Source organism: Actinia tenebrosa, unplaced genomic scaffold (genome assembly GCF_029948245.1).
Source record: "Actinia tenebrosa isolate PJP-AT-01 unplaced genomic scaffold, QUT_ActTen_1.0 PGA_scaffold0__85_contigs__length_37466705, whole genome shotgun sequence".
Classification (NCBI taxonomy): Eukaryota; Metazoa; Cnidaria; class Anthozoa; order Actiniaria; family Actiniidae; genus Actinia; species Actinia tenebrosa.
This window is the reverse complement of record NW_028292569.1, coordinates 16,228,098-16,244,309: the sequence shown is the minus strand read 5'-3', so window position 1 is coordinate 16,244,309 and position 16,212 is coordinate 16,228,098. Positions and strand designations below refer to the sequence as shown.

The window sequence follows — 16,212 nt, the reverse complement described above, 5'->3', positions numbered from 1 at the left end:
TTTCTTTACTTTTTGTTCTTTTGATTCTTTATGTTTTTTTTCCTTATGTCTTTCTTTTCTCATTTTTTAAAATTTCTTTTTCTAACATTCCCTTTTCCTTCATTTATTTCCTCTATCTCTTTATATTTTTGGGGTGGAAACATGACACAAAAGGTACAAGATTTATTTTCCAGCCATGCATGGCTGAAGAGTATGTTTATTACGTCAATTTAGTTGAACTAACTTTGACAATGTTCACACCTCCACCCCTGAAACATCAACATTCAATCTAGGCATCTCATTGACTAGTCATATAAAGGAATATCATAGATAACAAATTTACAACCATTTTACAACAAATTTCCATCTCTGGCCAGTTTTCTTTGTCAATAAAGCTCTCATTTGTCTTGAGTTAGTTAGATTGATTGATGGTAGCTACATGCAATCTCGATTGAGCCACATTGGATGTAGCCTCCTTTGCAGCCGTTTTGCTTGACGACCCTAAGAATGGCTGCAAAGGAGGCAGCATTGGATGTGAAATTTTTAAAATGGTTGTAAATACCGAACCACACTACATTATTATTCAGATATAGGTCAAATACAAGGTTTTTCCATGATAATATTGAGTCCTTTACTAACTTGTCTATTTAATAATCCTTACAAATGTCAAACAAATAACACAGTTCCCCAGATTTGTTATTTGAATGAGTCTTACTATGATTTTTGCAAATAAATAAAGCTTTTCGTAATTTTCATTTCCCACTACAGAACCTTGTGAATTGGGAGTGATAAATGGTCTCAAATTTCCAGTAAATCTAAAAGTATAAAGAGTACAAGCCTAGTTATTGAAGGCCTAATAGAAAGCATATATTTTTCGTGATTCTGTGCTGTTGGTGGAAAAACAGGCAACAAGTAATTGACATTGTTTCCCATTCCCCACCCCCACCCCCAGCTACATCTCTAATTCCATGGCAAATAATAATGATTGGTCAACAGAAATTGGAACTTATCCAGTCAAATTTTCCCCCCTGCCAATTTCTGCCTCAACAGCCATTTTGACGGGCAACACTGAGCCAACAACGATGTATGGCTGAGCTAAAAGTAATTTGGTCGGTAATCATGACTAGCAACTGACCAGCCATTAGATTTAGCCCTGTAATTAATAACTATTTAACAAGTTATATGAAGTGGATGTTGGGGAATATTTACCGAGATGTGAGTCTTTAAGTGGCGAGGTAAACATTCCCTGATATTCAATGAGCCTGAGGCAAATAATTGTTTTAGTATTTTTAACACTTAGTAGTGAATTTAGCACATTATTTAGTGAATTTAATGATAAATAGAGAGAAAGGTATTTTCTGCTCAAATTCTATTTTACAAATGAGCATGCTTGTGCGTGCGCTATATTCACCCGTAGGTGAATATAACGGCATAAAACGTAAATCGTGACCAATAAGTGCACCAGATTATAATATTCACTTGTTTAAAAATACTAATAACCATTATCAGTCCCGTAATAATTAATATTTATTCTCTAAGTAAACTAATTCAAAAAAGAACAATAACAGTTATGTACAAAGATAGACCATTTTCCTGTATACCAGAGCCACTTATTCATTTCTTTATTTTCCCAAAATTTCCCTTTCATTTCTTTCTTCCCACTTATGCATACTGTAGTCAGTAAACAAACACAGATGCTGTACGCATAGTTTAACTAGGAATTATGTCAACTCGAGGAGTTGTGTAGCGTCTTGAGGTGGTCTGCCGCTCGTTGGGTGATGTTGAGTGCTGCATGTATGGGTAAGAGACCATGTTCCTTCATCAGCGATAAACCACACACTCCAAAGTATGAATGTAAGGCATCTAAAGAAAATAGGAAATAAGAATATGTGAAGTAAAAGCAAGGTAGCTTAGCAATCAGAGCATTATATTATTTTGTTGATTACAGTTGAGTCACAGTAAGGGGGAGGGGGAAGGGGGGGGGGGGAGTGGAAAGGGGGAGAGGGGTGGAGTATGGGATTTATAAAAAAATAATTTAGGAGATTTAATGTTTAAACCAACCAACTAATTTCAAGCTAGAAAGTAGGGTGCACAGGCACCCTATGACCCTGCCCTAACCCCCCCACCCCCCCCCCACCCCCCCCCCCCCCCACTGAACCCTTTCCCTGGTACCAAGAGTGCCCCCCTTGAATAAGCACCGTAATCAAAACAATTTAAAGAGCACTGCAGGGGTTTATTGAGTAAATATTTTATTGTATGCCTTTACTTACCAGGATGGTTGCCAGGCCATTTTGAAAATCCCCCAGTAACATTAGCTTGGGTCTGCATCAAGTAGTCCCGATTAGCCACAAAATCAATCATCTCAAACGAGTTTAGAATCTGAAATGGTTAAAAAACACAACCAAGAAAACAAAAGGATTAATATTACTTTTTGGCAATCATTACTAAGCTTACAAAAATTATACCCCTCTCACACCTTTGGAAATTCTAATATGGTTTTTGAAAACTTCCATGCCCCCAGCCATGGAGGAAAATATCAAAAAGGTCCCCACCCCTCTTGAATTATAAATTTTCTTTCATACAAACCTTGTAATTTTGTTTTTCCTTTGATCCCCTATCCCATGGGAATTTCTGATTTCCTCCATGGGGGGTATGGAAATTTTTTGGAACCACATGATTCCTTACATGTGAGGGTCTTTTTAGAACTAAATAATTTACCTTTATATGATCTTCACCAACCATTAAGAATTCTGGTATCCTTATGATAGACCCCTTGCATGTGATGTCAAAGCAGCTCAATTTGGAGGACAAAACAAAAGAATTTCAGCCTAATGTGAATTGGAAACCTATTGTTTTGTCCTCCAAATTCAGCTGCATTCTGACATGCTTCAAGAGGTCTTCACACTTCTTTTTTATCAATCTTAATAAATGTACCTGTAATGAAGCACCAACCCAGAAAGCATAGCAAGTATCAACAGGTTTGTTTGGTCTTCCTTGAAACCCTGATTTCTGTCTGAACATACACCATCGTTTCAATTTTTCCAAGTCACGGCCAGAAAAAACGTCATTTAAACGATTCATCAGAGAAAGGGAGGCAATGGCACAAAATGTTGAACCACCTAGAGTAGGACACAAGAGACAAGGATTCTTAGAAAGCAATCTATGACAAATGTGAAATTTAGATAAAGCCAATTTCATACAATAGTGAGCTAAAATCTATAACATATTGGTCTTTGTTTTCTGTCAATCAAATCCATAATGAATTAGTATATGTAATAGGACTCCATGCTGTCCAATTAAGAAATAATTGGACGAGGAAAATTCCGAGGACTTCCCAAATTGGATGAGGCCATAGGCCGAGTCCAATTTGGCAGTCAGAGGAATTTTTTGACTCTAATTATTTCTTGATTGGGGAGCATAAAATCCCATTACCTATTAATTATATAGCTGCCTAATTAATCCCATATCAACAAGACCTGTCCAATTAAGAAAATAATTGGACAGTTACCTATATGGGATTAATGAGAAGCTGTATAATTACCATAGTAATTTTAATTGAAAGATGTCCCCAAGACATCTGCAATAGAGGCTTTGCACCATCACGTGATGGCACCCATAATCCAGCTTGGACTGCCTGTGGTTAGATGGCAGAACAATAAAATCCCTTTGCTCTTAGGAATTGAATTCTTTCTCATGTGAATGATTGTATTGTTCCCGCAAAACCTCTATTGTCTTGATAACAAAATTATGAAAAGAGTTGTAAAACTTAAGATAAGAACTTTATTTTTATAGCATTTTTTTAAACGATGAATACACACCATGTGACTCTAAGTTTGGACCCTGAGCAATTCCATAATCATAGCACTGAAAATAAAATAGTTTGGAGAAGTGAGATCAATAAAATGTTACCAAACTTCCCTTAAAAAGAAGAGGCACGGACAATCTAGACCTTTATTTTATCTTCTTGCAATATTTCACCATTAAATACCACATATCATTCCCTTAAGGATAAGATTCTTTATTTGAGTTGTATCTAAATTTATGTGTCTTCTTATGCACAACTGTTAAACAAAGAAATGATACTCTAGGGAAAGACATGTGGTCTGAAATGGGAAAATTATATTATATGCCCAGGGTAAGGAGGTATATTCCTGGAGCTATAAAATACACTTTACCTGGCTTTTTAAAATATACTCTACAGCTTTATCCATATTCACTCCACTCCAGTCATTAAGTATGTAGCTAATACAACAGGCACAGTATATGAACCGCATGTCATTTTCACTTCCAAAAAAGGTAGGGCAAAAACTGAGAATGAAATGAAAAAATGAATAAACATAATGGAAATTATTTTCACAGCTACTGGGACTTATTCTGAAGAAGTAGGGTTGCAGGGGCTTTTGTCTCCCCAAATGGGCTCCACAATAAGAGGATCATTCTATTACCATTAAAAACCAGGGATACCCACCTTCCATCTTCTAGTTGTAAGTGTCGGAGCCCGTGTACGACTGCTTTCTTGTTTACTCTTGATAAATCATCTCCAAGAATAAGTAGCATGGCTAGGGCAGTGTACGTCATGGCTATGTGTCCACATTCATACTCACAGACATTCTCAGGATCCTGTAATTGAAATAACAATGTAGAGTCTAAGAATAAATGGTTTGAACCCAGGCGTAAAAGTAAGGTATGAAATGTGATCCTCCAGGTGAGTGTAGTCTTGAGAAAAACTGTTGGTGGTGGTGACTGACATTTTGACAACCTGAGCAGAAATCATCTTCAAGAAGGTTGGTGGTGACTGATGTTTCAACAACTTGAGCGGAAATCATCTTCAAGAAGATGAAGATGACTTCTGCTCAGGTTGTCGAAATGTCAGTCACCACCAAAAAAAGTCTTTCTCAAGACTACACTCATCCAGATGATCACATTTCACACCTAATGTAGAGTCTGTTGGGTCTCTCCTTTGATTCAACGACAATTAATCACAATTTACCTTCAAATCTGCACCAGTCATTCCCGATCCACGGAAACCACATTTACCTTCATTTCTCCCTAGAGAGAAAACATTAGTTAATACAACTTTGGAATAATCTTAGAACTAAAACAAAAGCAAGGTAGAGAGATCATAATTACAAGCTGGGAAGATCCAGGCACTGTTCAAAAGTGGCCCAGATACATGTACAAAACTGATATGATATGACATCACCAGAAAATGAATAGAAAGGAATGGGAAAATGAATGAAAAAATGTCAGTTGTCCCACATTTTCAAACTCATCTCCTCCCCCAATGAAGTAAAGAGCATGTTATGTTCCCCTTACCATCTTCTGTAGGGATGACTTGGTTAGAATAGATCCATTCAATCATTTCTTTCTTTTCACTTCCAATCAAGTGTAAAGCATTCAGTACATCCAAAGCGGAAACAGCAAAGAATGCAACAGTCATTCTGATGACAAAAAGGTAAGAATTACTGCAGTTTTTGATATTCTACAAACTCTGTAGTTACAAGCTACATGTTGAAATTTGGTTTTTCGCTGCCACCAATCAAAAATAGTTACTTGGTACCTTTTATGTTGTTGACTGGCGGCAGTAAAAAACCAGTTTCACAACAAGCCGTTGTGATGTCTGAGTTGGTAGTGTACAAGCAAGTATAGTTCTTATGTCCCTTTCTTGTCCTTCGCCACTGATTTTCTCTTGTTGTTTGTTTGTCAATTTATGACATCCTTCAATTAACTTTTTATATATATTTTTCAATATGCACCTAATTCAAAAAACATTGTCATCGCCTTTAGGTGATAGGTCATTCCGACATGGAAATGGTTTCTTTGAATACAAGAACATTGAATGAATCTCAGCACGAAGGTCCATACTCTTGATGAGAGGAAGAAGAAGAAACACAAGTCATTCCAGCTATTCTTGGATCTTGAAATGACATATATCCTACCACTTTTCGCCTAAATCCTATTGCCTATCGCCTTTGGTGATGACAACGTTTTTTAAATTAGGTGTATTTATGTTATATAGGCTGGGCTAAAAATAACGGCCTTCAACCAGTCATGATGACCTGACAAATTAGTTTTAGCTCAGTCATACCTTATTTCTGGCTCAATGTTAGTGGTGAAAACAACTAGCAATGCAAAGATTTGACCAGACAAGTTCCAATTCTGGCTAGACATTGTCTAATGAAAAGTTGCTTATATTTTTAGCTCTTTACATGCAGTAAAAACGGTTGAAATCAAATTTTTTTTTTAAATATACGACACTTGTTCTCAATGTTACTTAAACCAACAAATACACTTCATCAGAATAAATAAATATAAACCATTTTTTTATAAACTAGTATTTAATTATTTCCAGAAATGAATCAAAAACAGTTGTGATATCTAATTAAGTACAATAAAGCTTCCCTGCGTACATATTTAAATTAATATTAAAAAGAAAAATCAAAAACGCCTATCCCCACCTTGACTAAAAACTACAGGAACAAATACCCATTATTTTACCAACCTGCTAGTATCTAAAGATGCATATTCTGACGGTAAAACAGCTAAGCATCGTTGAAAGAACTTGATATGTTTGTCGCGAAGGACATCCTCACGAAACTGTACCTCCTCCCGCTCATCTTGCATCGCCTCATCCATCATGTTATATTCAAAATATTTTAACAGAAGCTTAGTTCCTGGAAATCAAGATAAATCTGAGCTAAAATAAGAGTAAAAAAAGTGGTTTCGATTAAAAATAAATACGCCCTCGGTTGGTGTTGGTGTTTACGTTTGGCAGACTTCTAAACTTGGTGTATCTTTGATATCTTGTACAAATGAATCAAACAAATTCCAAAGAAAAATCCACTAGACCCTTTAAAGTCTCCTTACCTTATCCTTATCCTCGTATTTTGCATAAAATTTTTCAAAAATTTCGGTTAATTGGAGAGAAAATTCTCTCTCTTATCTTGACGAAAAATCGTCCGCCATTTTGATTGATGCCCGCAGTGAGTTATGGGATTATTCTTAGACGCCCGCGTTGTACAGCGGTGGTAATCGTCATGGTAACAATAACATCATCACAGGAAGAGAAGTTCGATAGAAGCTCAGATCAGAAACGCTGAAATTTTTGGGTTTTGAGGACTGTTCTTTACTACAAGGATTGATTTGATGAGTGTATAGGGGATGGGATCTAATCCTTCAAAGAATGAAGTTGTCAAGATTCGGATTCCGTCTTCCAAAGGCAAAAGAGACGAGAGGTAAACTGAAATGATTGAAAATTCAAATACAAGTCGCCGTACGGGTGACGTACGAATAGCCACTCTGTTGATTTTAATTCTGGTAGTTAACTTAGAATGAAATGATATGCTGAATTTAGAATTTTAATTTGTCTTGTTCTTTCATACAAACTATTTTTGGAATGATCTATATTAGAAAACCATTATACAAGAGATGGTTTCAGAGGGATAACGAAGCCATGTTTACAAGAAACTTACAGCCATAACTTTCACATCATAAATTATGAATTTAGTTTTAATGTATTGTTGCACTTTTCTTTGACAGTGATGATTCCTTATCTTCAAAGCCCAATATAACAAGTAAAGCAGAGGTACAACAAACTATGCATTTATTTTAATATTCATATGGACCCCTGATTAACACCTAATGATTTCAAACACAGGTTGATGAACTAAATGGAGAACTCAATGCACTTAAGGTAGAGCTGAAAACACAGAAGGAACAGAATGCTAATTCAGAAGACTTATCATATTCACTGCAGAATCAGGTAAAAAGCTACGTAAATGAATATTAAAAGGGGACAAGTTGATATGCATTGCATGAATAACTGTGTTTGTAATAATCTCCTTGACTTGTATTTATAGGTAACTGTTGTAAATATTAGACAAGTATTATTTGGTAGAGAAAAAATAGTTTTCAAGAGAATGGGGCAGGGTCGTTAATGCAAGGACTGTCAGAAAACCTATGTTTCTGAATAGCATGCGCCGCACTGTTGTTGTGACGAAGTAGGTTTTGATAAACATCAATCAAAGTGTTTCCATAACATTTCATATATAGGCACTTGTGCATTGGCTTCCATCCAAATCCTATTTTGTCACAATAGCACATGATGATTCCACTTGTCCCGTTGAAAAGCACTGTGCATAATATTGCAGCTATGAAACCAGTGAATCATTAAAAAATTTTCTACTATAGCTTGATGAGAGAGAAAGAGAAATACTGCTACTCAGGGAAGAATTGGATAGTCTACAAAGAAAGACTTCTATAAGCACAAGGAGTGATAAGGATATAGAATGCGACAACACTGGTGTTGAAGATAAATGTGACAGAACAATTTATGCTAAAGATCAGGTAGGATAAATGTTTAAGAGCAATAACAAACCCTTCAAATTTTATTGTTACTTTCCTTACTGATATCAGCCCCCTGCCTGATCAAAGCCAGGGCACAGCTATCTCACAGATGGAATTGAAATTCAGCTTGTTAGGTTTTGCATAGGGAGGAAAAATTGGAAAACCTAACAAACTCTACTCACATGCGATGCTAAGTCTGGGAATCAAACTCAAGACCCCAGATGAAGGAGTGCACTGCTACCGATGCCACCCGAGTTGACCCCAGAATCTTAGGAGAAGACAAAGAGAACTTGATTTTATAATTTCTAATGAACCTATTTACTTTATTCTAGTATATTCAGACTCTGGAAGAAGAGCTAAAAATGATGAAAGAGCTCACAACCAAACAGGTAAGAATAGCTTTTGGCTTAAAAGGAAAGCACTTAATATTGCTAACGAATATGTGGTCCATCTTCCAGCTTAGTATTTCAAATTTTAAAGTCTTGAATTCAAGTGATGGGAATGAGAGGAAATGGATAAAAGCCAGCAATAATAAATTAATAAATAATTACAGTAAATAACTTTATTTCAGTGTCAATGTATTTAGTTTATACAACTAATTGGGGACACTGAAATAAAACTCAAATGAAAAAATAATCAAAGAAACATAAAGTGTTTTAAGAATCCCAACTGGCAAGGAAGCAAACCAGTTGGCTATTTACAAGCATGGTCAAGAAACTGAATTTGAACTAATCAGAAACCAGGACAAATACAGTCTCAGCTAGTGGCCACAGCAAGACTCGAACTCAGGACTCGACCATGCTGTCTGTTTCTCTAAAATTATTGAATTATTATTTTCAGGATGAAAGATATCAAAGGAAACTCAAGAAATTAAGGAGCTTGTTGTCCAAGTCAAAACAGGATTCATCTCTGAAGTTATTTGAGCTCAAGGATGAGAAAAGTAAATTAGTTGAAGAAAATACGAAATTACAAGGTAACTAGAAATTCTTGACACAACTAAGTTAGGAAATGAAAAAAAGAATAGAAATTTGCATTATTTAACAAAGATAATAGAGAACAAGAAATGGGATAAAGGAAAGATGAGAAATAAAATTTGAAAAATTAAAAATCTCATCCCTTTAGAAACCTATATGTAGTGAGGGTCCTGAAGGGCTAAAATGGGAGCTTGAATTCGCCTTTTTGGGGGCTGGAAAAATGAGGTTTTATGCACTGGGAATGAGATCACTGCACAAACAAACAAACAAACAAAAAACAATTTAAAAATGGGATTAGATTGAGATTTGAACCAAACATGGGCTGGGAATATGGGGTTTGATCAAAATGAAAGCTGGGGAATGGGATAAGGATCTCTCATTCAGGAGTAGTATAGGGAATGGGGGTTCCAGCGCAATCTCAACACGGGCAAGACCCGTGTCAAAAATCCACCTACGGAAACAACCCACTCCAAGTGTGGTTGGGGGCAACAGCGCAAATATGTTAGTCTATATATGGAGTGCGAAGAATGTAAGAGAACTTTTAAGAAAGAAGCGGATTTGAAAAAGCATTTGAAAATGAAGACGAAGTGTATGAGCAGTTATGATTGTGGATGTGGTAAGAAGTTTGAGACTAAGGTTAAATTGTTTTGGCATTGTCAGGACTGTGAGTACGACTACGACGACCTAAAAAGTGCTTGGTATTAGGTATAAAATATTTCCTATTATATAGATGGAATCCCAAAGCAACTTCAGCACGGTGTCAATACCCGGTAACGGTGAGATTGACGTTAGACAGTTTTGGCGTCAGTCAGAAAGGAAGGTTAAAAGGACTCTCCGAAAAGGTATAGAAGAATTAGGAGCCCTGAAAGCGAGCATAATGGTAGAAGTAAGTTTGTCAAAAGACGAGGTAATGACGACAGCAATGTTGCGATCAAAGTCGTTAGTGATATTAGAATCCACGAATCTGGATAGGTCACTCAGTGAAGCCTTAGAAGCAATAATGGAGTCGCTGTCTAACTACACGAAAGAAGGATCGGGTTGGACAGTAGAGGAGGTTGAAGGAATAGAGATAAGTATAGCCAGGTACGTACCCATACGAGGGGGAAGTTACGTACCGCTACCAACGTGGGTAGAAAGGAAGAAGGCTATTGTAAACGTGAAGAATGAAGACAATCGATGCTTTATGTGGGCAATCAGGTCTGCACTGTATCCAGCAGAGAAGGATCCCTGTAGGACAAGTAAGTATCCCACAGATGATTTAGAGTGGGATGGTGTGGAATTTCCCATGCAGTTGATAGACATCCCCATATTTGAGGAAATAAACGATCTAGCAATTAACGTTTACGGAGTCAGAGAGCAGACGATAGTACCGTTAGTTCTGTCAAAAAGTAAAGGAGAGCGCGTACATTTATTCTACCACGGCGGACACTACTCATGGGTTAAACACATTAGCAGACTATTCTACAGACATACTAAGCACAAAGGCAAAAAGTACTTCTGTGACTGCTGCTTGCTGTCATTTACATCCTTAAATACCCTAAAGAAACACGATGAGATCTGTCGCGGAGTCGAAGAAGTGGCGCAACGGATCCAGATGCCCACCAACAAAGAGCTTTCATACGCAGACCGCCAAAAGCAGATGCAAGTGCCTTACGTGATATATGCAGACTTCGAAGCGTTGATAACTAAGGAAGAGCAGAAACGTGGCGCCACGAATAAGGTAGGATTACACGAGATCTGCTCCTTTGGTTACATAGTAGTCAGATCAGACGGTAAAGCAAACCCTCCTGTGATTTACCGAGGTAAGAACGCAGCTAATGAGTTTCTAGAAGCATTGCGAGAAGAGGAGGGAGAGATTAGAGAACAATTAAGATGTCCAAAGAAGATGGAATTTACCAAAGAGAACCAGGAGGCTTTTAACAAGGCAAAAAAATGCTACATTTGCCAACATACGCTTCTTCAGTTTGGAAGACGAGCCAAGAAAGCGTGGGATGAAGATGGAAAGTATCTAGGAGAAGCTCATTTTAAATGCGGGAAGTATGCTAAGAAAGGTGAGAAGCCGGGAAAGCCCTCCACGCACTGCATTCACTGTCACAAAGCATTTGTTGAGGATTTCTATGTGGATAAGGTTAGGGATCACTGCCACATCACGGGTAAATACAGAGGAGCGGCTCATTGGAAATGCAATATAAACTTCAAAGTAAATCCAGACATGGAGATTCCGGTGTTCTTTCACAACCTCCGCGGGTACGACTCCCATTTGCTACTACAAGGAACAGACGGCTCCGACGTCAAATGCATACCCAACAACAAAGAGCGCTACATGTCCGTAACTGTGGGTAAGCTAAAGTTCTTAGATTCGCAGCAGTTTATGGCGGACTCCTTAGCAAACCTCGTAAAGTATAACACCAACTTTCCCATTTCCAGTCAATATGGCGCGGAAAGGAAAGGAGTGTACCCATACGAATACATGGACTCCTGGGATCGATTCAAAGAACCCCTACCACCCAAAGATCGCTTCTACAGCACCCTAAACGAGTCCGGCATAAAGGATGAGGAGTACCAGCATGCGTTAGACGTGTGGGAAAAGTACTCCTGTGAGAACATGGGGGACTACCACGACATCTACCTAAGGTCTGACGTAGTGCTGCTTGCAGATGTTTTCCAAAGCTTCAGAAAGATGGCTATGGAATATTACGGATTGGATCCCGCTAATTTCTACACGGCTCCTGGGCTCAGCTGGAGTGCTTTGTTAAAGAAGACAAATGCGCAGTTGGATCTCCTAACGGAGTACGACATGTATCGGTTTATGGAAGACGGTATTCGTGGCGGCGTATGCGGACCCAGCCGACGTTACGCCCGCGCAAACAACCCCTTAGTAGAGCACGACCCAGAGAAACCAACCACATACATTTACTACCTGGATGCGAATAACCTTTATGGTTGGGCAATGTCACAGTACCTACCTGTGAGAGACTTCGAATGGGATTCAGTGAAGCCGATAGACTTCTACATGCAGGTAGGAAAGGAGGAAGACAAGGGTTACGTTTTAGAAGTGGATCTGGAGTACCCAGAGCGCCTGCACGACGAACACAATGAGTTCCCCTTAGCACCAGAAGCGATAGAGATACCATTTAAGCAGCTAAGTCCGCTGCAAAAGCAAATGTGCCCTGGTTACAAACCGTACAGGAAACTAACTATGAACCTGATGGATAAGAAGAAGTATGTGGTACATTACCGCAACCTGCAGTTCTACGTGCGACACGGAATGCGCGTAGAGAAGATCCACAGAGTCCTAAAATTCACGCAGGAACCCTGGATGCGCCCCTACATTGACTTTAACACGCAAAAGCGTACCGCAGCGAAAAATGACTTCGAGAAAAACCTCTTCAAACTGATGAACAACAGCGTGTTCGGAAAGACAATGGAGAACATCCGCAAGCGCGTAAGCGTAAAAATAGTCAGCACCAAAGAGGAAGCAGAAGCATACGTGTCACAGCCAGGCTTCGTTAGATACGTAGAAATGCTGAACTTCTACGTGATTCACATGAAAAAGGCAAACCTCTTACTAAACAAGCCCGTTTACACAGGCTTTACGGTGCTGGATCTATCGAAGCTGCTTATGTACGAGTTCTACTACGATAAGCTTAAGCCAAAGTACGGAGACCGCTGTCGCCTCCTGTACACAGACACCGACTCCCTAATTCTAGAAGTGCAAACGGAAGACGTTTACAAAGACTGCCTCCCCGACATAGACGAGTACGACACCAGCGGTTACCCGAAGGAGCACTTCCTTTACTCTGCGAAGAATAAGAAGGTAATTGGGAAGATGAAAGACGAAATGTTAGGAAAACCCATCGTGGAATACGTGGGTCTGAAACCAAAGATGTACAGCGTGCTAAAGTTAGACGGCGTAGAAAAGAAAGCTAAAGGCGTAAAAAAGTACGTGGTTAAGAAGGACATTACGCACGAGTCCTACCTCAACGTATTACGAACACGCAAGGAACAGCGGCATAAGATGAACAGCCTGCGCAGCTATGGTCATCAGATACATAACGTCACGCAGGAGAAGGTGTCACTGTCTGCATTTGACGGTAAGCGATGGATGTGTGATGACGGAGTGCATACGATAGCATTCGGACATCACACGATAAGCAGTTCTTCTTTGACGAACCCACGCGTGGGACCATCATGAAGATAATACAAGATGGGCTGACCCTCCTTAGCTATCGCACTTCGGATCTGGTAAGTTTCCAAAGACCAATTAGGATCCGTAGCTCTTTTGGATCCTCCTTCTAATTCACCCGGCTCATAGAGATATCGAACCGTGACATTACCTAATTTCTTTTCATGGGGGAAGACCGCCCTCGAACTTCTGATGAAGGACTTGTGTTCCACGTGTTTCTTTTTTATGGCATCCCTGGGTTTCATTCCCGTAGCCCTGGCCGCCTCGTTGTTCGAAGCTGCGACGACCTGGGGGAGCCTCTGAGTCCATTCCCTATTGCGTTTGGAGGGATCTTCCAGCTCTTTCCAATACTGGTATCCAAAGAGACGCTCGGCCAGGGTCTTATTGAATCTTTCGACAATGCTTTGACCCCTGTGGTACTCTGCTTTAGCTCTTCTAATCTTAGTGTCGTGGTCTTTCAGGGTCTTGGTAACCACGCCCATAAACTCCGTCCCCGCATCCACTTGCAGCAGCTTAGGCCATTTCAAGACGCGCTTATAAACCCTACCTAGGGCTTCTGCGACTTCCCCAGAATCCTTGCTGGTTATAGGTTCGGCGTCCTTGTATCTGCTTGCGATATCGACTACGGTCAAAGCGTACCTATAGGTCTTCTTTCTCACCTTATCGTGCGGCAAGAAAAGCAAATCCGCCTGATGAACTTCATTGGGGGTATTTACGGTGAAGCTGGGCCTGGGAATGTACTTAGGCACGGGAAGATAAACCTGCCAGAGGGTTTGTTTTTTCAACCAGTTCTTAGCCGTTTCGTCTGATACCCTGGCCGCGGTCGCGAGTTTCTTGATAGCTGACGCTCCTCTCCAATAGCCTTCCGGCCCATAGTAAATCCTTTTAAGTTTGTCCTCTACGCGGCCCATTATATGAATAGAATCGCGCTTCGCTTGATTCAAGCGAAGGATAAAACAAGATTGATCTTACGTCCGTTAAAATCCACCGTCTTTCCGTCCACTTTAATGGTGATGTTTATGCTTTCTACCAAATTAGATAAGTCATAGCTCAAAGAAATGGGAGTGTATTCTACTGGGTCAAATGGATTACCTTGGGGCAGAAACTTGGACATAAGAGAAGACTTTTCTCCATTGTTGTAACTATGAACCAAGTCGCAATAGACTTCGTAAGAGGATGCGACTTTCCATTTCACATCATATGTACTGCCGCTATTTATCGTGGTACTAGTAAGGCCCAGGAGTTCTACCAATGAACTGTCCTTTAGATTGGCGCTCCCATTATTTTTCTTGAATGTCATTTCATGGGGCAATCCTGTGGTAAGAGTATATCCATGCTTTGCTAGCTCCTTAGCCAGTGTTATAGGGGTGTAATGGGAATCTGGTATTTTTGGTTTGGTGCCGGAAGTCACGACGACAAAGCCATTAATTAAATTATACCAAGAATTGTACAAAGAGCAACTAACCAACCGAACCTTACAGGCTTTGATGGGAGGATTCAAATACGTGGTAAAGTCATTCTTGTCGCTTTCCAAAAAGACGATCATTATATTAGATACGCCAAAGCCACGCCTCCGGCCAGCCCTGCGACTCCTACAAAGACCAATTCATTGTCTTTTTGTTTCTTAGAAGGCTGGTAGTAATTCTTGAACTGAGGCTTTTTCATTCTAAAGTCGGGGTGTGCTTGCGCATAAAGTTTGAAGGCGTAGTCTGTGTTTTCGAAGTTCTTATCCGCCTGCATTTTGTCTTGGTAGTTCTTATCCAACCAATCCCTGTAAGCTTGTCTTTTTTCATTCCAAGCTGCAACGTCCCTTTGATATTTCTCCAGCGCTAAGTCGTGTCTCTTTCTTTCGGCGGCACCGCTTTTGTCGCCTCTAACTAATCTATCCAAATATTGACCACCATAATTAGCCCCTGTAAATGCTAAAGCTGCAATGACTCCACCTGCGACTAAGCTAACCATTATACATTAGGTAGGTACTTTTCCTTCCGTAGGTAATCCTTTACCATGATAGCCCCGCCTACGGCAGCGGTCATCTTAGCAAAGTTAGCGAAGCTCTTGCTTGGGTCTTCAGTAAAGTCTTCTTTGAGCACTTTCTTACCTACCCAACCAATACCCGCAACGATGGAAGTAATGATAGCTGCCTCTTCAACAGTTTTCAACAACGCGGTCGACATTATATTACAAAGCGAGAAGGTTATTCCATTTCAGGGATCTTACTTTTTCTAACCTCCACAGGTGCGTGATATGTTGCGGCCTCCCACTTTACTTTTGGCTTCGTAGCCCGCCATTGTAAGTAAAGGCTGCCTGCTGCTATAGCGACTCCTAACGCGCCAATGACGTACCCAGGATTGATAAAGGATTCCTCTTCTCTTTCCTCCACCTTTTCCTCCTTCTTTGCTTTGTTCTTTTTATTCATCTCCGCGAGCTTCTTTCCGGCAGCGACTCTGCCCGGAGATTTAGCCTTGGTAATCTTGGTATCTTCTACGGGAGCCTTTTCTGGTTGTTCTTCGGTGTCACTCATCTTATATTAAGGGACTTGAAGGACTTGACAAGTAACTTGATGACGACTTGACAATGACTTGGCAATGACTTGACAACGCCTTGACTAAGTACTTGACAATGACTTAAGGACGACTTGACTAAGTACTTGAGGTGACTTGACAACGACTTGACTAAGTACTTGAGAATGACTTAAGGACGACTTGACTAAGTACTTGAGGTGAC

The 16,212-nt window shown here is 39.7% G+C and overlaps 2 protein-coding genes across 2 annotated transcripts in view; one reads left to right on the top strand and one right to left on the bottom strand.

The window, feature by feature from the left end:
• Positions 1-161: 161 nt before the first annotated feature.
• LOC116301369 (geranylgeranyl transferase type-1 subunit beta) lies at positions 162-7,044 on the bottom strand. Its single transcript, XM_031710416.2, has 10 exons — positions 6,847-7,044; positions 6,482-6,653; positions 5,296-5,420; positions 4,970-5,028; positions 4,448-4,599; positions 4,155-4,287; positions 3,798-3,843; positions 2,914-3,098; positions 2,250-2,358; positions 162-1,842 (listed from the first exon to the last, which is right to left on the bottom strand). Exons 2-10 carry the CDS (start codon positions 6,616-6,618, stop codon positions 1,706-1,708), a joined length of 1,083 nt encoding a protein of 360 aa, XP_031566276.2. The 5' UTR covers positions 6,619-6,653; positions 6,847-7,044; the 3' UTR covers positions 162-1,705.
• A 29-nt stretch (positions 7,045-7,073) lies between these two features.
• Positions 7,074-16,212, top strand: part of LOC116301377 (uncharacterized) — a 20,186-nt gene continuing 11,047 nt past the window's right edge. Inside the window, exons 1-6 of the mRNA XM_031710428.1 lie at positions 7,074-7,214; positions 7,519-7,564; positions 7,637-7,741; positions 8,170-8,325; positions 8,658-8,714; positions 9,166-9,298. Of these exons, the coding sequence (XP_031566288.1) occupies positions 7,141-7,214; positions 7,519-7,564; positions 7,637-7,741; positions 8,170-8,325; positions 8,658-8,714; positions 9,166-9,298 (571 nt within the window). The 5' untranslated portion in view covers positions 7,074-7,140. The remainder of the gene's footprint in view (positions 7,215-7,518; positions 7,565-7,636; positions 7,742-8,169; positions 8,326-8,657; positions 8,715-9,165; positions 9,299-16,212) is intronic.